The 23207-nt window shown below is 45.4% G+C and overlaps 1 protein-coding gene across 1 annotated transcript in view; it reads right to left on the bottom strand.

Annotated features, from left to right (window-relative positions):
* Nucleotides 1-20487, bottom strand: part of LOC141785435 (myosin heavy chain, skeletal muscle) — a 38102-nt gene extending 17615 nt beyond the window's left edge. The window contains exons 1-6 of the mRNA XM_074663762.1: nt 20356-20487; nt 10178-10405; nt 8066-8170; nt 7267-7353; nt 5975-6120; nt 3468-3558 (exon numbers count right to left, since the gene is read on the bottom strand). Coding sequence (XP_074519863.1) covers nt 3468-3558; nt 5975-6120; nt 7267-7353; nt 8066-8170; nt 10178-10405; nt 20356-20487 — 789 coding nt within the window. The remainder of the gene's footprint in view (nt 1-3467; nt 3559-5974; nt 6121-7266; nt 7354-8065; nt 8171-10177; nt 10406-20355) is intronic.
* Between the last annotated feature and the right edge of the window lie 2720 nt (nt 20488-23207).

Genomic DNA, 23207 nt, shown 5'->3' with positions numbered 1-23207 from the left:
GGTCACCAGTCTCTGCAGCAACAACAGGTCAGCCCGCTCAGCCCTTTCAGTGAGAAACAGCACAAAGCTGGGCTCCAGTTTGATCCAAACACTCCTCCTGGTTTTTGTTCGTCTTTGCACTAAGTACAGACAACACAGACACACTCTTTGGCCTCAGCATGGCAAGCACTGTCCCCAAAGTTCCTGGACCTTAGGAAAGTTCTACTTCTCAGGCAGGAACTTTCAGGGGGAGATTAACTAGCCAGGATCTGTGGAAACACATGGTTAGACTTCTGGAGGAAGCAGCATTGAAGATGTTTTTAACGTCTCTCAATAAAACCTCAGATGATGCTCCACGCTTTGACACAAACTGAACAACAGACTATGATCACTGCTGATACAGCAGCTCCAGCAAGCACCTGGTGCAGTCAGACCTCAGGGCAGATTCTGATGACCCCTCACAGCCATGGGTCTGAGTCTCTGCTTTATGAGGTGGAGTAAAAACTCTGAGAGCATGGAGCTGTCAGACCTCCTCCCTGGAGCGTCTTTGACTGAGGGAAAAGACGCTTCATTCTCAAAGACAGACAAAGACGTGTCTTTGTGGACACTACTCTGAGACACTGACGTCAGAGGAAGACGAGCGTAGGCGACTGAAGAATCAGCTGTGCTGTGGTCCACCTGCGTCCCCTCAGTGGGCGGAGCTTCTGTATAAAAGCCTCATTGTGAGCTAACACCAGAGTGACAGTAAACATGAAAACACGCCCGCAGAGCGTCTTTCACTCCTCCATCAGATACACAGACCTCTTTATGTTGGTCCTCAGAGATCTGTCAATGAAACCAGGACTCTTCACCTGGAATCAGACCAGACACTCCATCTGAGCACGCTCCACTGACACAGATTAAAGACTCAGACTAACAATCAGAGATTATCTGAGAGTAAACCTCAGCAACAGACCAAACACAGGAAGAAACAGGAAGAAACTAAACAAGTGAGACTGTCTGTACCTGAACCACAGCTGGAAGATCACAGTCAGGACTCAGAGGGTCCCTGGTTACACTCTGAGGCTTCAGTCAATAAAACAGACACGGTCTCTGCACTTTAAGTCTAAAATATAGAGTCAAAAGTTGAGTCCCTCTCCTGATTCATAGAGAACCTCTGGGCGGATCAGAGCCCTCCCTGACGTCTTCACGTGTTTCTCTGACAGGACAGCTGATCCATTACAGCCTGAGCAGGTTGGCTGTGCCATCAGTCATCTTCATTTATCATTGCCCTGCCACTGTCAGCAGTAGATAAACAAGATGCAACATTATCTCACAGCCTGCTGAGTGAAGAGAGAGCAAACATTAATCAGCTGCAGGCTGCAGGAGCCAATCAGATGGTGACGTCAGCTAAGCCTCCACCGCGGGCAAGTCTGGATTTATTATCAGTCACTCCAGATCTGAACGCTTCTTCCTCTTCTCTGGATGGTTTCTGATGAGTTTTCCTGAGCGGCAGTCAAACATGAAGTAAACATGGTTCAGATCATGAAGCTGAGTGCATACACACACACACACACACACACACACACACACACACACACACACACACACACACACACACACACACACACACACACACACACACACACACACACACACACACACACATATACACGCTCTGACAAGAAGAAATGAAACCACATGTCTGAGAAAGAGTCTAATCTGTGTGAGACGTCAGAGGGTTTTCAGCCCCCCCTCCTGCTTGGGACCCCTAGGCACAGATCTTATCGCTTGCTGTAGGTGTGTAGGTGTGTTTGTAACGTCTCCTGACAGGTACGCTGTGGGAAGGCTCGTCCAATCAGAGCGCAGAGGACAGCAGCTCTGCTGAAAGGCAGGAATGTCTCTGAGCTAGAGATGATCTCAGAGCAGGAACCCTGACAGAGCGTCCTTCAGTCCAGCAGCAGCAGGGTCCTCCCTCTGACGCAGTCCCCACAGGAATCTGAACCCTTACTTGGTGCAGTTCTGGAGGTCGTTGGTCTAATGAGATCCATCTCTACAGCCAGCTGCAGACTGAGCAGATTAAATCAGTCAGCTCTGGATACGACCAGTGTGGGACTCCTCAGCTCTTTGAAAACCTTCAGTAAACCTGTGAGATGAGAAGCTGCAGACTGAAGACCGTATCAGCTCTGGTGTCTGACAGATGGTGGTCACTCTGAGGGGGACCCTGGTCCACATGATTCATAAACATTTCTAAAATCATCTCTCTCAACTCTCACCACAATGCCATTAAGAATTCAAGTACTCACTTTAAATTTTCATTGTCAAGAACCGATTTTGTACATATCTTGCTCCTACGTAAATATTATTGTTTTTCTATTTTTCTACTTTCACTAAGTCTTTAAATTTCTCCTTTCATATTCTTATTATCAATATTCTATTTCTATTGTTACTCCATTATTGCACTTTTGTGTGCTGCTGACAAAAAAATCTCCCTGAGGGGATCAATAAAATAATATTCTATTCTATTCTATTCTATTCTATTCTATTCTATTCTATTCTATTCTATTCTATAGTAAAGAAGATTCACTGCATTCACCTCAGTCTGAGCCACTGATTGACTGACAGTCATATGGTAAATGGACTTGAGCTTATATAGCGATTTTCTAGTCATGGACTATTTAAAGCTGCTTTACACCACAGGTCTCACTTACCCATCCACACCCATTCACTCACTGATGACCCAGAGTTTCTATGTCAGTTAGTTGGTCAGTTACCAATCAGTTCCTCTCACACATTGAGGCCCTTTCATGCCCATTTACACACCACTGACACAGCAGTGGGAGCAATTTGCAAAAAGTGTTTTGCCCAAGGACACTTCGCCATGTGACGCCCAGAGCTGGGCTTGGATCTGCAACCTCCCGATCACTGACCAAGCGCACAATCCAACTGCGCCACCAACGACCATATGTTCCCTTGCCCCTTCACTGTCACTGATAATAAAGGTCTTTCTCTCAGACCGCTGCAGGCCTGGACCACTTCTGCTCTGGAGATTGGTTATCCAGGATTTGCTGTTTTTTGCACTTTTTTGTTGTTTTTCAGTCTTTTGCTTGTGTTTTTGGACATAGATCATTCCAGTGTTTGCAGCACGTTTCTCCTGATGAACATGGTCAGAGCTGTTGCAGAGCTTGTTCACCTCTGTTAGTCACTGTAGACTTGCCGTCTTCATGAGAACACCCACGTTTCCTCCTCACAGTTTAATGTAGACACCAAAACAAAAATATGCCTGACACTGTGGCACTGCAGAGTCATTGAACCAATTACCAAGACTGAAGTTTAATGTGATGAGCTTCTGTGTGAAGAGCTCGCCAGTGCTTGTGTGTGTGTGTGTGTGTGTGTGTGTGTGTGTGTGTGTGTGTGTGTGTGTGTGTGTGTGTGTGTGTGTGTGTGTGTGTGTGTGTGTGTGAATGTGCACCCCACCCTCCTTTGTGTGTAAAGAGTAGAGCTCTCACCTGCAGCTCTTTGCTCTTCCTCTGCAGCTCCATGTTCAGAGCCTCCTCTGCCTCCAGGTGTGAACTGGTGCTGCTGAGCTCCAGATCCTTCCTGCAGGCCAGGAAACATTTAGTCTGAGTTAACACATCACAGACAGGTTTCCTCCGTGCCACTGTCTCTCTCTCTGAAAGTTCTGCCCGCTAATGTGTCTCTGTTTGACCCACGGTGCTGCTTCTTTAGCTCAAAGCCAGGGTTAGAGAAGAGAGGGAGGGAGCAGGGCTGGTGGAGTGACAGAACAGGATGGAGGTTGTGGAGGTGAGGTGAGAGGGCGCTGCTAATAAAAACAAAACCATGAAACAAAGAAGGAGGACGTGATTTATGTCTTTCTTCACAGCAGTTGCACTTTTACATCCTCAGATCAGCATGAATAATGTGTGTGTGTGTGTGTGTGTGTGTGTGTGTGTGTGTGTGTGTGTGTGTGTGTGTGTGTGTGTGTGTGTGTGTGTGTGTGTGAGTGTGTGTGTGTGTTTCACTGGGCCAATGTGAGTGACAGCTTTAATCCTCTCACCTGTTTGGAAACACAACAACTAGGTGAGTCACTTTATAAACCTGCACAGAGCAGCAACAGCAGGTTTATTGTGTGTGTGTGTGTGTGTGTGTGTGTGTGTGTGTGTGTGTGTGTGTGTGTGTGTGTGTGTGTGTGTGTGTGTGTGTGTGTGTGTGTGTGTGTGCTCCTCGACAGCTGCTTCTCATCTCTTTTTTGTTGCTGCAGGTAAATCTTTCTGATTGGTTCCAGACTCTCTGCCATCAGGGTGGACAGGTAGGAACAGGCTGAGTGTGTGAGGATAGCTGGACTGTGATGCAGGTGTGTTTGAGATGATCACTCTCCTACCTGAGGATGACATCATGTCAGAGTGATGGCGAGGGATAGAAACCATGGGAGGGATCAACTCTACTGCTTTCAGCAGAGATACAGATCTACAGTCTGGATTGGGCTGGGCAGTATATCGATGTATTAATAATATCGATGTATTTCTTCTATGCAATATAAAAATAGCTCTATTGTTTGTAACGATATAGTTGGTTTTGCGTATCATGTAGCAGTTCATTTCTTCACATGGTCTGCAAGTTTGCTCCTATTTCACCTCTTCCTTTCTCTGTGTCCATGTTTCTTACATAAAGTGTCTATGTTCCACCTCAGAGTGCCGGCAAGGTTAAAGAAAAACAACAGAGAAACACAACACTCCTTTCCTATGGCCGAAAGTGTGCCACCTCAGCCAATCAGAAAAATCATACGGTTGCTAGGAGAGGGGAAGTTCTGGGAGTTACAACATGCGCATCATCGATTTGTAACTTTTCACGTGTTTAGATATATTGTTGGTGTATAGTAGTGTGTTTAGTACATAGTGTACTTTATGTGTCAGAGCAATCAGGAGATACATGGAAGTTTTTCTGTAAAATGTTGTTGACACCTGATGGTTTTGTAAATATCTGTTCAAAAAAACCTGGCAATTTCCTGTTTTAATGCAAATAAGTAAGGGTATTGTTTGCTAAATTTGTACATTTGCATTTTAAAATTTCTATTTATATTTGCATTCTTAGTTATAAAAATGATCGCTGCACATTTTTATGGTTTCCAAATTGAAAAAAATTTTTTTTTTCCTACTCTGTTTTTTTTCAAACAAATTTAGGTCCAATGTGTTAAAACACCAAAATGGATACACAATTAATATGAATAATCATAATAAACATCAATACACATATGAAGTGTTGCCATTCTGGTTCGATTGCACCCAACAAAGCAACATCCCAAGGCCAAGTCAAAATATGGAGATATATTGTATATCGTGACAAGACCTTAAAATATCGAGATATGGATAGAATGCCATATGCCCAGCCCTAGTCTGGGTCAGAGCCAGCAGTAAATCTGCTGTGTGTGTGTGTGTGTGTGTGTGTGTGTGTGTGGGTGTGTGTGTGTGCGTGTGTGTGTGTGTGTGTGTGTGTGTGTGTGTGTGTGTGTGTGTGTGTGTGTGTGTGTGTGTGTGTGTGTGTGTGTGAGCAGCAGCCTGGTGTATTGTTTGATGTAGCAGATTTGAAGCCAGTTTTCATACAGAGTTTGTTTTTCTCTGATCAGTGACCACAGCCTGGGGTCGACTCGGCTCCTATTACTCTACAACTGATTACAGGACCTGCACAGAGTAAGATGAGGATGGTGATGATTATGATGATGATGAGAATGTTTAGAAGAAACCCTGGAAGAAGAACAAGAGGATGTTCTCTGTCTCCTCCTGCTTGGTGGTAACCAACTTACACACTGATTTAGAGAAACGTTTGGAGCTTTTATCAAAGACAGACCCTCTCACCTGAAGGTCACCTGATACTCACCTGGTGGTCACCTGACCATCACCTGCTCTCACACGCTGTATAAATAATGAATGAAATAAAACCTGAATGTGTCTGTCTGGTCTCAGTGGTCTCCTGGATGTCTTTGTGGTGTAATCTGAGGACTCTGGTGTTGCTCTCTGACCTTTTGAGAAGCTCCTCCAGCCCGCTCCTGTTCCTCTCCATCTGTCCCAGACTCTCCTGAGTGGATCTGCTGTCTCCTTCCAGCTTCCTGCGGCTCTTCTCCAGCTCGCTGCGCTGACGCCGCTCCTGCTCCAGACAGAACTCCAACTGAACAGAAAGACATCAGAAAACTTTAAACCTCCAAGAGTGGGATTAGCACGTCTGTGACAAACACTGCTCTCAGTATTTATGAAATAAGGGATGGAGCTCTCTGAGCCAGCTGTCTGAAGCTTTTATACCCTCCAGCTATTACATTTGACCAGTTTAAGGCTAAAATTAAACGTTTGAAAGTTTCCACAGATTTTCCCTGCTGTGTTGGCCCACAGGGTTAGTATTAAGAAGAGTTTCCATTCCTCATTCCTGTCTGATAATGTTACTGTGATATTTAATGTAATCAGCATGTTTGCCTCTGTTAGCCAGAGACTAAACCTGATCATAGTCTGATCATAACCAGATCATAGCCTCATCATAGTCTGATCACAATTTGATCATTATCTGATCATAACCTGATCATAATCTGATCACAATTTGATCATTATCTGATCATTACCTGATCATAGCCTGATCATAACCGGATCATAACCTGATCATAATCTAATCACAATTTGATCATTATCTGATCATCACCTGATGATAATCTATTCATGACCTCTTCACAATCTGATCATTACCTGATCATAGCCTGATCATTATGTGATCATCACCTGATCGTAATCTGATTACAATTTGATCATAATGTGATCATTATCTGACCATAACCTGATGATAATTTCTTCATGACCTCATCATAATCTGATCATAGCTTAATCATTATGTGATCATAACCTGATCATAATCTGATCATAACCTGATCATAGCCTGATCATTATGTGATCATAACTCGATCACAATCTGATTACAATTTGATCATAATGTGATCATAATGTGATTATTATCTGATCATAACCTGATGATAATCTCTTCATGACCTCATCATAATCTGATCATAACCTGATGATAATCTCTTCATGACCTCATCATAATCTGATCATTACCTGATCATAGCCTGATCATTACTTGATATTATCTGAAAATAACCTGGTTTTGACCTGAGTATAGTCTGATCGTAAACTGATCAAAGCCTGACCATAATCTGTTAAGAATCTGATCAACAGAATCAAACATGGTTCACACAGTGTTTCCACAGGTAAAGAAACTCAATGTGGGATTATAAAGCCAGATTACAGAAAGAGTTTGTGTTCAGTCTGGACTCACATCCTCAGCCTGGATTTGCAGCTTGGTCTTCTCTTTGGTCAGCAGGTTCACCTTCTCCTCCTCACTCTGCAGGTCCTCGATGGCCTGCTGTCAGTGTGAAACAAGAGGATGTGTGAGTCTGTGCTGCAGCTGTTCTTCATCCCTGATGCTCACATCCATCTGGGCCTCAGCTCAGAGAGAGCGTCTGTTTGTTGCCAGATGTGAAGTTTCCCTGTCTCTAGCATCAGAGGAGAAGCTCCTGAACATCTTGCTCTGTGACAGATCCTCAGATGTTTCACCCTGACTGTTCCTCCTCCCTCACAGACTGAGCCCACTCTCTAACACCTCTTCAACAAACAGGATGAAGACAATGACTCTGACTTCTCTCCCTCATGCTCGCTGCTACTGTTGCTCAAACATCTGGATGGAGTCACAGACTGGGGCCTCTTAAACTGACTCACAGATGAGATATTTCAGAGCAGTGTGAGCTGTCAGCTGATAGTAGCAGATTTATCACCAGAGACTCTTTCCTGGCAGCAGTGCAGAGCACACAGCTCAGTTTTCATCAACTGTTTAAGACAGGAAGGTTTTCTTATCAGAGGAAAGAAACAGCTGTGTGTGCTGTCAGATCATGTCACACAGCTCAGCAAGACTCCTCTCTCATGTGTCTCAGAGCAAACACAGCGACACATATATCACTGCAGTAAATCCTGCCATGTTAGAAACTCCTCAGAGTTCAAACTGACGCTCTGCAGACTGACGCAGCTCGTTCCTATTCTTACAAACACACAGAGCTCACAGAAACCCCACAGTCTCTTACCTGGCTGAGCTCCACCAGGTGCTCCTTCTCCTTCTGCAGCTTCTTCAACAGCTCGTCCTTCAGGTGGAGCTGCTCCGACAGACTCCTCACCTCACTGTCCGATGACTGAACACAGACAGAGAGGAGAGGGGAAGGTCAGGAACTAAAACACACAGTAAGATATTTATCATGGAGGCATCACGACAACAACTCTTCCTGTTTGAGTTGGAGAGGACTCAGGAGACAATGACAGACAGGTGTCTGCAATCTCAGGTCAGTCATTTATGAAACATTCAGACTCTGTTTCCTGTTTGAAAAAGCTCCTCCCCCTGATGAAACATGCTGCTGAAGTTCTGCAATTTGCTCTTGTTTTGTGTCTGATGATGAACATGAGCTGTTGGCTTCTCCTTTCCCTGCTCCAAACATCAACACCTGCTTCTGGACACGGTGGTCTCAGTCTGCAGAGTCTGCAGGGTCTGATTTCTCCGTCTGGACTTAAACCAATCATCTCATCACTCTGTGGACATCAAAGCTTTATCAGCATGTGGAGTCTTGGTCCTGGTCCTGGTCCTCCTGACACAAGGATCCAATAAGGCCGAGTGTTTAACATGACAGATTGTTGGACTACAGCACACTCAGAGTTAGATCCAGGACAAAGTCAGAGTTTATGTCTTTTCCTCAGAGACAGAAACAGAGACATGTTTCAGAAGAACAGACGGATGAGAGGAGTCAAAGCTCATCAGAGCTCCGTCAGATCGACGCAAACACCAGACCAACTGAGAGACAGAGAGAGCTCTGTCTTTGAAACTGGATTTAGTTCACTGTGATCCAGACCCAAACCATGTGGCTGAACACTTAACCCAGGGGGCCTGAACTAGGGGCGTATTAAGTCGTTTGGGGGCCCAAGGCAAACCCAGTCAATGGGGCCCCCCATGTCCTTGTAACTCATCTTCCTCAGAGCTAGACTGGCCTTCCCTGGGTCCACTGTCTCTTTCCCAGAATCAAGGCATGAGACAGTGCTAATCTTTTACATGGTAACTTAACGCAACTAAATGCATTTCCTCAAGTTCTGTACTTTAGTTTGATTATGAAAAAAGTGAATCCATAACTTAGTCCACTTTGTCCTGGATTTGAATAAGAAGGGAGGGGGAGTACACAAAACCATCATTAAAGATTAAGCCTTTTGATGTATTTTGAAGCATGTGAAGTAAGATTAGAAAAAAGAAATGCTTTCAATTGAAGAGAACTTCATAAATTAGTTTTTAAGAGATGCTTTGGGGGCCCCTGGGAATCTTGGAGCCCCAGGAAACTGCCTGTGTTTGCCTAATTGTAGCTACGCCCCTGACCTGAACAGAACCAGAAGATCAGCTCATCCACGCCGGGCTCTGATCAGATTATTCAGGCTGAATAAACTCTGATAAGCCTCTTTCTCCCTCTTCTCACTGAGCGGACATTCCTGCAGCATTCCTTAGCTCAGATAGCATCATGAGGTGAGACAGGTAGAGAGGAGACAGGAGGGGGCTGACAGAGCTCCAACACGGCACAGGAAACTGCCTGTCTCTATCAGTGTGCGAGACGGAGAGGGTTTAGCCAGAGCAGCTCTGTGGAGCCACTCTTTGGAGGCGCTCTGTGGAGCCGCTTTTTGGAGGCGCTCTGTGGAGCCGCTTTTTGGAGGCGCTCTGTGGAGCCGCTTTTTGGAGGCGCTCTGTGGAGCCACTCTGTGGAGCCGCTCTTTGAGGCCGCTCTGTGGAACCGCTCTGTGAAGCCGCTCTGTGGAGCCGCTCTGTGGAGCCACTCTGTGGAGCCGCTCTGTGGAGCCGCTTTTGAGCTGCTCTGTGGAGCCGCTCTGTGGAGCCGCTCTGAGACAGGCTGCAATAAATCAAAGACTAGAAAACAAAGCAGGAGCAGCGCTGAGCTCCCAGTCTCTCTAATTTACAGCCTGAGAGAGCTGAGCATGACATAAATCACTCTAAGGAAGATCATCAGGAGGGGTCCTCCTTCAGTGGTTGTTATCAAAGAGAAAAGGAGCTGGAACTCAGGCCTTCAGGTTACAGAGGGTCTATGAGTGCACAGAGGAGACCTGAATGAGAAAGACCTTCATGCATCAGTGCCCCGGACCCCGGAGAGTCCCACCTGTTTGTCCCTCTCAGTTGCAGTCAGCGCACTCTCCAGCTCCTCCAGGTCTCTCCTCAGGCTTCTGCACTCGGCCTCCAGACGCTCCCTGTGGAGGATCAGCTGAGCTGAGCAGCTCTCCTCCTCCTCCAGACGCTCCTCCAGACCCGACAGCTGCCGCTCCAGCTCTCGACGAGCTTTCTCCAGCTGGGCACAGTGCTGCTGGGAAGCCTGGACGTTCTCCTGCTCCTGAGGGTTACACACACACACACACACACACACACACACACACACACACACACACACACACACACACACACACACACACACACACACACACACACACACACACACACACACAGAGGGACAGGATTCATGTTAGAACCAGAGGCAGGTTCACACAGGCGAGGGATCTGAGTTTTAAGGGACAGATATGTAAAGTAATATGAAGACAGCCATACATTTCTGCAGCTTCACTCCAGCGCGTGTGCACAAACACACACACACACACACACACACACACACACACACACACACACACACACACACACACACGCACACACAATTTCTGCAAAGAACTTTGACATGTCTAAAGATTTTCTGAGACTTCAAAACTGAAAACAAGAGCAGCTTTCAGTGTTTGACTGTCAACCTGCATAGAACGACTGCAATCAGAGGAACTACACCCACAGCTCCAGCCAAATTTGCTCCGAGGCTTCAGAATAACAAACAATGATGTGCGAGGATGCTGTCACTTCAATTAAGTACCAAAACAACCCCAACTCAACGACAGCTGGAGTTCAGCTTCAACCCAAACCTCTGCTCTCTGTGTCTCTGAATCATAAGCTGAGCTGTGAGCTGAGGAGAGAGCTGGAGTGAGGTTAACCCAGGTCATAGAAGGAAACATTAAGTCGAGCAGGTGAGCGTGAATAATGAAAGATGAGCAGAACAGAGACTCACTGTCAACTGATCCAAAGAGTTTCTTACCCCAGCTCTCTGACACCAGCCCGGTCTCCCTCAGGTCTGCAGAAACCCTCTCCCTGTCTTTATATAGTTCAGCTCAGCACACGCCGTGACCTCAGACTCGATAAGCAGATTTTACAAACAGCAGATCAGTCGATGTGTCTGCAGTGAGTGTGAACGCAGCTCTGCTCTCTGTTACTCTGCACAGCATCATGGGCAAAGCATGTGGAGCCAGCTCACAGGAACCAGAATATCTGGGCATCTGTGAAATCATCAGGCAACCACATTTCCATCTGCACTTCTTTCCATAAAAGTCCTCCATCAGAGCTCTGTCTGCAGCCCTGCACACGCCACGGCGCCATGCCTGTTTGGAGACCCTGAGGACGGGACGTGTGCAGTAACATGTTCATGTGTTCACATGAGGGTCACGGGTTAGTCCTCATTAGCCTAAAACTATCAGATCTGTGCCCTGACTCCAAACCTCACAGCTCTGCATCATGTTATCATGCAGTGATTCACATCTCACCCTGGGCTTGGCCTCCACCATTGGGACGCTGTCACACACACAAATATGTGAGTCGCATGCTGCAGAGACACTTTAAAGTGTTTTTTGATGTCTCACACTAAAAATCCAAAACAGTTTTTCTGAAAAACTCTAAAGGTTCAGGAATCTGTCAGTCAGCACGTGTGTCTTTATATTCCTATTTACTGACAGAGGCCTGCAGAACAGGAGAGGAAACCACCCACTGACAGAGGATAGGGGGCGCTACTGCCAGCATCAGACTCTAAAGCATGAAGTAAACACAGAAGAAGACGCCAGGCCAGAGACAGAGCATCCAGCTCCATCAGCAGCAGGACTTCAAACCATAAAGATTGATTCTCAGAGTTACCCACGTCTGCCTCTTTGTGCTCCAGTGTCGTACTGAAGCCGTCCCAGTCCAGCTCCTCAGGATCTGGCTCTGGTCCGGGGTCTGTGTGGTTCCCATTCGTCTCTCCATCAGAGAGGGAGTGGTGAGGCTGACAGCGGCATGCAGACATCATCCTGACGCCTCCTCTTGTTGAGCGTTCTCTGTGTTTACAGTCTCCACCTGTTTGGAGAAGCAGCGACCCGCCTGCTGCTCAGATATCCACTCAGTCCTGGACCCTCTCAACTGCTCAGCTTGTTCCTCAGGCTGCAGTCCTCCTCTGTGCTCCTGTTTCCTCCTCTCCCCCTCTTTCATCCACGTCTCTGTTCAGGGCCAGCTCTGGAATCCAAACACCTGTCGGCTCGGACACCAGCTCACAGCCTGGACTGGGTCTCCTGCTCCCCTCACGTGTCCCTCCTCCCACACAAACAGGTGTCTCTCTCCTCTTTCTTCTCAGAGGGTCTAAAGGTTTCCTTCAGGGCCCCACAGGGAGCTGCTCCATGCAGGATGTCAGGAGAGCTTTGTGCCACAGAAGGAGCTAAACCGTCAAACCACCAGGGAAAGTCAAGAAAACAAGGGCCCAGATCCAGAGTCAGAAATGTCTCTGTGCTCCCAGGCTACGATATAATTGACATAAATGTCTGTGCACCCACAACGTCCCCCACAGAGCCTCGGCATCCAGCGCACAAGAACAATGAGACAGACTGTGTTCAGGAGGCCTCAAAGACCAGGCTGAGCATGTTCAGAGTCAGAGCAGAGTGAGAGCAGGACCAGAGCAGGACCAGAGCAGGACCAGAGCAGGATCAGAGCAGAGTCAGAGCAGAATCAGAGCAGGATCAGAGCAGAGTCAGAGCAGGATCAGAGCAGAGTCAGAGCAGGACCAGAGCAGGATCAGAGCAGAGTCAGAGCAGGACCAGAGCAGGACCAGAGCAGGATCAGAGCAGGATCAGAGCAGAGTCAGAGCAGGATCAGAGCAGGACCAGAGCAGGATCAGAGCAGAGTCAGAGCAGAGTCAGAGCAGGATCAGAGCAGGATTTGAGCAGGACCAAAGCAGGATCAGAGCAGGTTAATACTGATGTGAAGCAGGAGGAGGAAACTTTATCTTGTGGAGAAAAAAAGGTGTTTTTATAACAGGACAGCAGGAATACCAGCTTTAGAGGCTCTAAGCCTAGAGTGGTTCCCACGTTAGAGGTGAGATAATATCAGAAACCTCTGCACACCAAGCTTTGAAGGAGAAGACATCACACCATGAGGATGGGTGTCAGGAGTTACTCTGGACCAAACTTGACCTTTCCTAAATCACATGGATCTGGAGTTGCTCTGAATCTAAAACCGTCCGTGGAGCAGGATAAGCTCTCTGCCAACCCCGCTGAGCCGTGGACCACGTCCAGACACCAGAACACAGAAAAACATGAACACATTTCTGAGAATCCAGAGAGTCAGACTCTTATTTTGACAGCGTGGTCTGGGTTCATACACACACAGATCTGTTCATGGTCCTCACACTGAGGGTGCAGAGGAGACAGAGACCCAGGTCTGACTCCAACACACTCCTCTCTGACAGACAGACGGACAGACAGACTGACACACACACACACACACACACACACACACACACACACACACACACACACACACACACACACACACACACACACACAGATTCATGCCAGGGTTGATCATACAGACTCTGCTCTGAGTTGCAGGCTGTGATTAAAGGTAATGTAAGGACGGGCTGACAGGATGAAAGAATTACAGGAAACCCCCGTTTTACACACACACACACACACACACACACACACACACACACACACACACACACACACACACACACACACACACACACACACACACACACACACACACACACACACACACACACACACACACACACACCACCTTCAGCTAAATGAAACCCATATTCTCAGAGTCCATAATAGCAGCTCCAAACCTGGTGCTTAATTGTGAGCTGCCTGTAACAGGGCAGAGAGAAGATGAGTGATGAGGCCAGAGGGACAGGGGGCTGAGGGTTTCACCACCAAGACTTCAAAACAGGAACTTTCAGGCTTGCTCAGAAGTCTCTGAGCCTGTGTGAGGGCATCATGTGTGTCTGATCTGCGTATCTCTGCAAAGACTCTGTGAAGGAGTCCCTGCTGGCTCTGTGTGGTATTACACTTTCAGAGGAACTGGCTCCTTTTCTGTTTAAACACACTCTCATTACTTCAACATCTCATTGTCAGTTAATCCAGCTGATGTTCAGATATTAAGGTCTGGATCAAGGTTTCTTGTTGGATCATACCATCACTGAAGTTGAAGTTGCTGCATGCACTGCTGACAGCATCTAAACCTGGACACAGCTTCTCTTTAACCTGACCCAGAGGTCAGAGGTCAGAGGACAGAGAGTAAGGTCTGCAGGTCTAGACTGTAGAAGAAGTCCTCCGTCACCTCCAGTTTCCTCTCAGTCAAACAGTGACTGAATCATTCTTTGGCCCAAACACGTCACCTCAGAGTTTATCTCTCAGACAGTTTGTCCATTCATTAAATCCCTTCCTTCCTTTTGTCCTTGAACATGCAGTCAGCCTGTCTTCACCTTCCTCCCTCCTCTGCCTCGTTTATCTCCTCCAGCCAGTCCTTGTCCCTTAGAAAAACCCAGATCTCCTCCAGGCTGAGAGTTTTTCCACATGCAGAACTGGAGCATCTGGAGCGCTCTGCAGGAACATTGCTGCACATTTATTTCCCATCAGCAGTAATTGAGGACTACACAGCGGTCGGCTCAGGGTTTAGATCCATTTGTAGCAGAGATGCTTCAAACAACAGTTTTATAGTTTCCTTCTTTTCTTGAGGACGGAGACGCAGTAAAGTCTGGTCTCTGCTCCATCAATTGTGGAAGTTATTAGACAGACAATTTAGACGTCAGCCCAGGCTGAAGTATCTCAACAAATTTCACAAGATGGGTTGTAGTTTTGCTCCACATGACTGAGAGGTGTTTAAAGTAAAATTGATGACTGTTTCTTTTCTTGTGCCCCCTGAACCTGTGGAGTTTTTCAAGGTTCTGTTCTTGGTCCCATCGTTTTCTCCCTTTACCTCCTTCCTCTTGGCCCAATGTTTAAAAAGCATGGCATATCCTACCATCTGTACGCAGACCACACTCACATTTACCTGCTGATACAGAAAAATAATGGCAACTCTCCTAAACGTCTGCTGGACTGTTTTAAAAAAATTTAAGACTGACCTGGAGCTTTTTGAATTTTAACCAAAATAAAACAAAACTGATCATTTTTGGTCCAAGTGGAGCCCAGGAGACACCTCTCAGGGACCTGGACCCTCTTTTACTTCATTTTAAACCCAGTTTTACATCTTGGTGTAAAAGTTGACAGTGATTTTAAATTGGATTGAATTATAAATTCAGTGGTTGAATCCAGTTCTTATCATCTCAGGAAGTTTCTCAGGCTTTTATCCAAGATTCAGTCAGTTTCATCTTCCAGCGACTTTGAGTTAATCATGTTTTTATTATCACAGTTAGACTGTAACCCTCTCTACATTTGTTTTAATCAGGCTTCCCTCTCACACTTACAAGAAGTCCAAAATGCAGCTGCCCATCTTTCAACAGGTACATGAAAACATGACCACATCACCCCAATCCTGGTGTTCCTCCATTGGCTCCCCGTTCTTTTCAGAATTCAATTTAGAATCTGATCATTATTAAATCTCCAAACGGATCTTTACATCAGTTCATCTCTGACTTCTTAAAGGTCTACACTCCCTCATGGTCCCTGAGGTCTGAGGTCTAAAAACCCCAGGTGATGGAGCCTTCTCTGTGGTGGCTCCAACTCTTAAATTACGTCTTAAAACTCATTTTATTCTTTGGCTTTTAATTCAGCATGAGAGTTGTGTGATTGCTGTCCTTTTATGTCTCTTATGGTCTTAACCTCTGCATTTAATGGCTTCTATTCGTTTTTATGTGTTTTTATTTTGTTTTTATTTGTTTCATTGATGTTCTTTTTTTGAGTTTACTGTGCAGTAGAACTTTGCCAAACTTTGTTGTTTTTGAAAATGCACTACATTAAAAAATTAAGAATCCTACAGACTCTCTGATTCTCATTCACCTGCAAAACGATACCTGAGAGCATCATTTCATCAAGGAGAAGCAGATAAGTTGAACTTAACGCGCAGCAGTGAAGAGTTTTATTTGGTTTCTGCTAACCTCTGCAGGATTGATAACCTGTGTATGATACCAGTCCTCCAGTGAAGCAGAGAGCGTCAGACGGTCTCAGCAGCAGGTGTGTGACAGAATCAGGTCTGATGTTTTCTCAGTCTGGATGAAATCACTGCTGCTCAGTAAATCAGGGACAGAGTGTGTGAGTGTGAGTGTGTTGACCTGACGGGCAGCAAGCGTTAAGGTTGATTAAGAAGCAGGAATTCAGCGCAGGGCTGCTCAGTGCGGTGTGAGGTGTCGCCCCGGCCTCTCTGGCGGCGGGATAATGAGGATCTCTGGAAACCTGGACGGCGTCCTGCAGGCAGCTGCAGCTCCACAGAGCTCTGACACAGGGTCACATTTCTCTCTGCAGACACATCAGACGCACTCAGGGGTTTCAAATATGATGGCTGATCTGCTCTCCTCCATATTAAGCTTTTATTTATGGCTCCGCACAGCGAGGGGAAGAGGAGGAGAGCCAGAGCACACAGGCTTTTCAATGAAAGGTTTTATTTTCTCCAGAAAGAGGAGGAATCACAGCGTTGGTTCTCTAAATGAGGGGTAGGAGAAAAACACTGAGCTACAGAAACTTTAAACCCTCTTCAAACCACATCCCGGACAAATCTGTTCTCAGAACAACTGAAGTTAAAGAGTCTGAGACAGTTACAGACCCTCTGACTGTGACTGAGAGCAGACATCACCTGCAAGAGGTGTACACACACAGACAGGATCAGCAGCAACTCATCCTTAAATATAACAGAGAGTTGGTTTAGGCCTGGTCCAGCTCCTCCCACACAGTGTGTGATGTGTTCCACTGAGCCCTTCTGCAGGGTCTGTTAAAGCACTCAGAACCAGAACAACCAGTAACAGGGACACACTGGAGCTTCTCCACAGACATCAGACACAGACGCTGCAAATGCTCACTGAGTCCTCCTCTCTTTGACTGTGTCCACAGATCAACAGGTCTCTGAGTCCTCCTCTCTTTAACTCTGTCCACAGATCAACAGATCTCTGAGTTCTCCTCTCTTTAACTCTGTCCACAGATCAACAGATCTCTGAGTTCTCCTCTCTTTAACTCTGTCCACAGATCAACAGGTCTCTGAGTCCTCCTCTCTTTAACTCTGTCCACAGATCAACAGGTCTCTGAGTCCTCCTCTCTTTAACTCTGTCCACAGATCAACAGGTCTCTGAGTTCTCCTCTCTTTGACTCTGTCCACAGATCAACAGGTCTCTGAGTTCTCCTCTCTTTGACTGTGTCCACAGATCAACAGGTCTCTGAGTTCTCCTCTCTTTGACTCTGTCCACAGATCAACAGGTCTCTGAGTTCTCCTCTCTTTGACCATGTCTACAGACCAAAAGGTCTCTGAGTCCATTTCCCTGAGTCCTCCTCTCTTTAACTGTGTCTACAGACCAACAGGTCTCTGAGTTAATCTGCTGCTTGTTAATAAAGCAATTGCTTTGTTACCTGGTTCGCGGTTAGCATAGACATCTTACTGTTTGGACTTTAACAAAAAATGTATGTATCATTATTATAAAGCTAGCCCAGTCAAAGCTCAACACTTGCTTCTAGAAACAGATTACTGAGTGTTAATACGTCATCAACTCGAGGTCAGCCATATTGGAGGCACACACAGAAAAGAATGGAACTGAGCTTACGGGTAGACAGTGTTAGTGTCGCACATAATGGTAAATTATTGCTGCATTTTTTGGCAGCACTTATTGGTCAGACTGAGAAAAAACATCTCAAATACATTTGACTACCAAAAATAATCACCCATAGAGATAACAATAATAATAATAATAATAATAATAATAATAATAATAATAATAATAATGTGTGGTTTTTGCACATCCGTTGGCAGATAAGAGATTTTACAACAAAGTTTTACTGTTTTTATCTCTGTCCATTTGATGTTAACCTCATGTACCTCTAATATGGCCGTGTGTCTGGGTAACTTCCAAAACCGTAGCATCAGTGCAAACATTCTGTTGGAGGTCTGCACTATGATGCCCCTTTACAGTTAACAGTTTTGCTCTAATACATGATGTAAACAGTGAGCAACGGATGTATAACCTTTATCGCGCTCATTCTAAACCCAAAAACATTTCCCTTTTTAGGAAACTGAAGAGGTTAAACATTTGGAATAAAACTTATTAATAACCTTGTCCATGTGTAGAGTTGCTCGGGTGAGATGTTCGATCCAGACAGACTGAAAGAAAACAGCAAAGTGTGGAACAAAAAAGCTGAAACCAATGAAGTTCAGCAGCTCAGCAGGTGAAAGTGTGACGTTTCCAGAGATTATACCTCTGAACACTGATGGACATGTTCGGCCCCCACAGTCAGACTCATGGAAACATCTCACTCAGACTCTGAGGAGACCTGTCAGTCACAGCACCTCCTCTCTGTGAACTCTCTGAGTCACACACTGAGCCTCAGGAAACAGCACGCTGCCTCTCTGCTGCTAAACAGATGTAACACACTCTGCTTAAAAAAACTCTGTTAATAAAACACAGTCTGCTAAAATGACACACTGCTTATAACACACTGTAAATGACACACACTCTGCTTATGACACCTTTGCATATAACACACACTGTACTAGTTACAACGTTCTGCTTATAACACTCTGCTCATAACACAGACTGCTTGTAACACACTCTGCAACTAACACTTTGCTGAAAAAAAACAGTCTGCTAATTAGCTACGCTGATTCCAAACCCTCTTTGCTAGTAGCACATTCTGTTTTTTTGCACACTTGCTGCTGATATCAAACTTTGTATCACACTTTCTGCCAATAACACACTTTTCTGACTATACAACTCTTTGTTAATACACATACTTATAAAACACTTACTGCTGATAACACACTCTCTGTGTTCATAACACACTCTCTGCTAACAACATACTTTCTGCTTATAAAACTCTGGTATTAACATACATTCTCCCAATAACACACTGGTCCTAACACACACTCTAGTAATTACCCACTCTGGTTTAAACACACAATGTAATATTAACACACACTCTAGTAGTAGCACACTCCGCTATTAACACACACTCTGGTCATAATACACCCTCTGGTTTTACCACACTCTGGTATTACTACACACTCTGGTAATAACACACTGGTACTAAAACACACTCTAGTAATAACCCACTCTGGTTTTACTACACAATATGATATTAGCACACTCTGTAAATAACACACCCTTTGGTTTTACCACTCTCTGGTATTACCACACACTCTGGTAATAACAGACACTTTGGTTTTACCACACTCGGGTAATAAATCACACTCTAGTACAAACACACAGTCTAGTTATAACACACACCCTGGTAGTAACACACTCTGGTAATACCACACACTCTGGTTTCACCATTCTCTGGTAATAACATACACTCTGGTAATTACACACACTCTGGTACAAACACACACTCTAGTTATAACACGCACTCTGGTAATAACATACTTTGGTATTACCCCACTCTGGTAATAACACACTGGTACTAACACACGCTCTAGTAATTAACCACTCTGGTTTTAACACACAATGTGATATTACCACACACTCTGGTCATAACACCCCCTCTGGTTTTACCACTCTCTGGTTCTAACTCACACTCTGCTACAAACACACAGTCTAGTAATAACACACTCTGGTAGTAACACACTCTGGTAATACCACACACTCCAGTATTACCACACACTCTGGTAATACCACACACTCTGGTAATAACTCACACTCTGGTATTAACACACTGTGGTAATAACACACACTCTGGTAATAACACACCCTCTGGTTTTACCACACACTTTGGTTATAACACACTCTGGTAATAACACACCCTCTGGTATTAACACACCCTCTGGTAATAACACACACTTTGGTAATAACACACACTCTGTGCTCCTCTCTGAGTAGTTGGAGGACAAACACAGAGCAGTTGCAGGCTCAGGCACAGACAGAGGGAGAGTGAACATTACACCCATCAGTAACCTGTCATTATCCCCTCAGAGTGATCCAGCAGGGTCTCAGTAAAGACCACCTTCAGAATCCCTATCAGGCAGATCCAGGTCCAGTCCCAGACCCAGAGGAACAACAGGGTGTGTGTGAGGTCAGAGAGGCAGACTTACAGCTGAGTGTCTGCAGGCCGCCTCATTCTTCTCCTCCTGCAGCCTCCTGATGGTCTCCTCCAGCTCCTCCACCTGAGAGAGGAGGCGCTGGCTCTGCTCTCTGGCTCTCCTCAGCTCCTCTCTCTCCCTCATCTCTCCCTCTCCCTGCTGTCTGACTGTTGGTCGCTCGCTCGGTGTGCTGAGTGTGAGGGGAGCTGCTGGGGCTGCTCTCTCTTACTCTCTCTCTCTCACACACACACACACACACATACTCTGGCTGGAGTCTGAACAGTTGGCTCCACTTTCTTCTTCATCCCTCACACACACACACACACACACACACACACATACAGCAGCCCTGTCAAAAAGCATTGTCCTCTCCTGTATGTCTGAATTCACACACACGTGCCCGTGTTTCCTCCTCGCTGCAGACAGACTCCTGCAGCACCTTACTCTCAGACATTTCAAACTGTTTCTCTGCAGCTCCTCCAGATTCACAGAGGAGAAGGATCATTTTCTCATTTTATGAACTGTTTTATTCATAGCTTTGTTTAAAAGCAGACTTTCAGTCAGATCAAAGTCGGATATTCTTTCTCTGATCAGGAGGCCTGGTTCTGACGGTGTGTATGCATTGGCGAGGGCAGCTCAGGCTGAGAGTCTGTGAAAGTCCTCAAGACTTGACTGTGAGTGTGTAAGTACAGTTATACAATAAAAGAGGGTGAAATTTACCAGTGCTGTTTCAGAGCATCCTGAGTGTCCAAAACAAGCTGTAATTACAGGTTTAACCTAATAAAGACGATGAAGTTTAACCTTTATCCTCCAGATGGTTAAACTGTGAGGAGAATCCAGGTGTGAGAGCGTGTCTCTGGCTCTGATAAATGTGTGTGTGCAGCGTATAAAGTTTTAATGACAGGATAGTAAGAGAAACAGGAAGATGTATCTGATACAAACATGTGATTAAAAACCAATTAAGGTGAGAATCCTCACAGGTAGAGCTGAGTCAGGGTGTAATAACAGTCATTTATCAGAGTAATGCTGCTTTAATGGAGATTCAGGCCACGTCTGTTTGTCGTCTGCAGGGATTCTTCACATTTTAACGCCACAAACATCAATCCTTCTCTACATCTCACGTTAAAAAGAGCCCAGTTTAACACACCATGCAGAGACACTCGTGCATCTCATGGAGTTTTTTTTTATCTGTGAATATTCAGCTCATGTTTCAGTAAATCCGTCACATGTCTGTTCTCTTCCTGACAAACAGGACCTGACACGTCCTGCTCCAAAGCACCAAACACAACAGAAAAGAAGTTTCCCTGGAAAAACAGATGTGGACTCTTTTTTTCCACAAGCAGACGTTTGAGGGGAAAACACACACACACACACACACACACACACACACACACACACACACACACACACACACACACACACACACACACACACACACACACACACACACACACGCACACACATACATATACACACACACACACACACACACACACACACACACACACACGCACACACACACACACAGAAACCTGTTGCTGCTTGAGTACCTGTTGGTATCTGTGCTGTTGGAAAAGAGCCGTCATTAGCTCTTCTCTCTGAGCCCTGACAGGCTGAGCCCACTGTCAGCGGAGAAATTAGTTGTGGAAACGTGGAGTCGTCTTGTGAAGCATGCAGCAGTAATTGCCACGTTGTCTACATAAGATTTAGGACCTGTGTTTTTAACCTGGAGAGGATCTACCTGCTGACACACCTGAACTTCCTGTGTCTCGGCTGGCTTCAAACCCTGCATGTGTCCTCCTGTCAGAGCAGGATTTAGAGCAGCACTCAGCTTCAGTCTGCAGAGATAAATGTGACACATCAATGGTTCACCTTTGGCTCCATCTCAGCACTCAGCCTCTTAAGTCGGCTCTATTGTGGAGCGCGCTCATGTTAAATGCTCCCTTTGTTACAGCTGGATCTCTGTTTGCATGATGTATGTGTGAGTGGCTTTACAGGAGCTTTCCTGTTTTGACTTGAAGCTCAGAGATGGGTGTCCCATCAGACCTGCAGAGCCCAGGGACACGCTGCACACCTCCTCCCTCCAGAACAAACATCTGACTCAGAGAAACTCTCATTAATATAAAACGTGATTTGTCCACACACAGCGTCCTCTGCTCACTGCTCAGGCTCCTCTGTGAGATGAGCTAATCTCACATTAATCTTTACTATTCTCTTTATTTAAACAGCTGCTCAACATTAAACTCCAGCTCACACCTGCTGCTACACACACACACACACGTCCAAAACTCTGAGAGGTTTACCAGAGTCCATCCTCACTCTCTGAGTCACACACACACACACTGCTTTCTCATTAAGTGAAATTAATGCTAACTCACTGTCCAGCAGGGGGCGACTCCCTGGTATAAAACCAATCCTGAATAAGGCGTGAGAGGAGCGTTATAGGGATGGGGATTGTTAATTCTTACTGATATTGATACTCTAATTGATGCTCCTTATCAATTTGAGTCCATATCCATACCACTATTGATACTTTTCTGTTATTTGTCAGAGGGAAAAAAATAAACAAACTGAACTTGCTGATGTTTCCTGAATCTGAACAAAAAGAAACGTGTCTTGCCTCAGTAAACACAGGTAGGTCTTTTATCATATTATCTATCATGACAAAATTATAGTAAATTAATTATTTTTATCAATATTTTGGACTGTAATTTAACACATCCCTGGATGTTTTCTTCAGCATACATACTTAAGGTGACTTTTTTTTAAGCGTTCCAAATTTACATATGGGTCTTGAAAAAACAACAGTCACCTTTAGTTAAGTTGTTAATAGTTTGATTTTTTTTTACTATTCAGTTTTCATA

This window comes from Halichoeres trimaculatus, unplaced genomic scaffold (assembly GCF_033239565.1).
Source record: "Halichoeres trimaculatus isolate MK-OKI-2021-1 unplaced genomic scaffold, fHalTri1.1 fHalTri1_scaffold_23, whole genome shotgun sequence".
NCBI classification, from domain to species: domain Eukaryota; kingdom Metazoa; phylum Chordata; class Actinopteri; order Labriformes; family Labridae; genus Halichoeres; species Halichoeres trimaculatus.
Note: the sequence above shows the minus strand (reverse complement) of the source record. Positions and strands in the feature narration are given on the sequence as shown.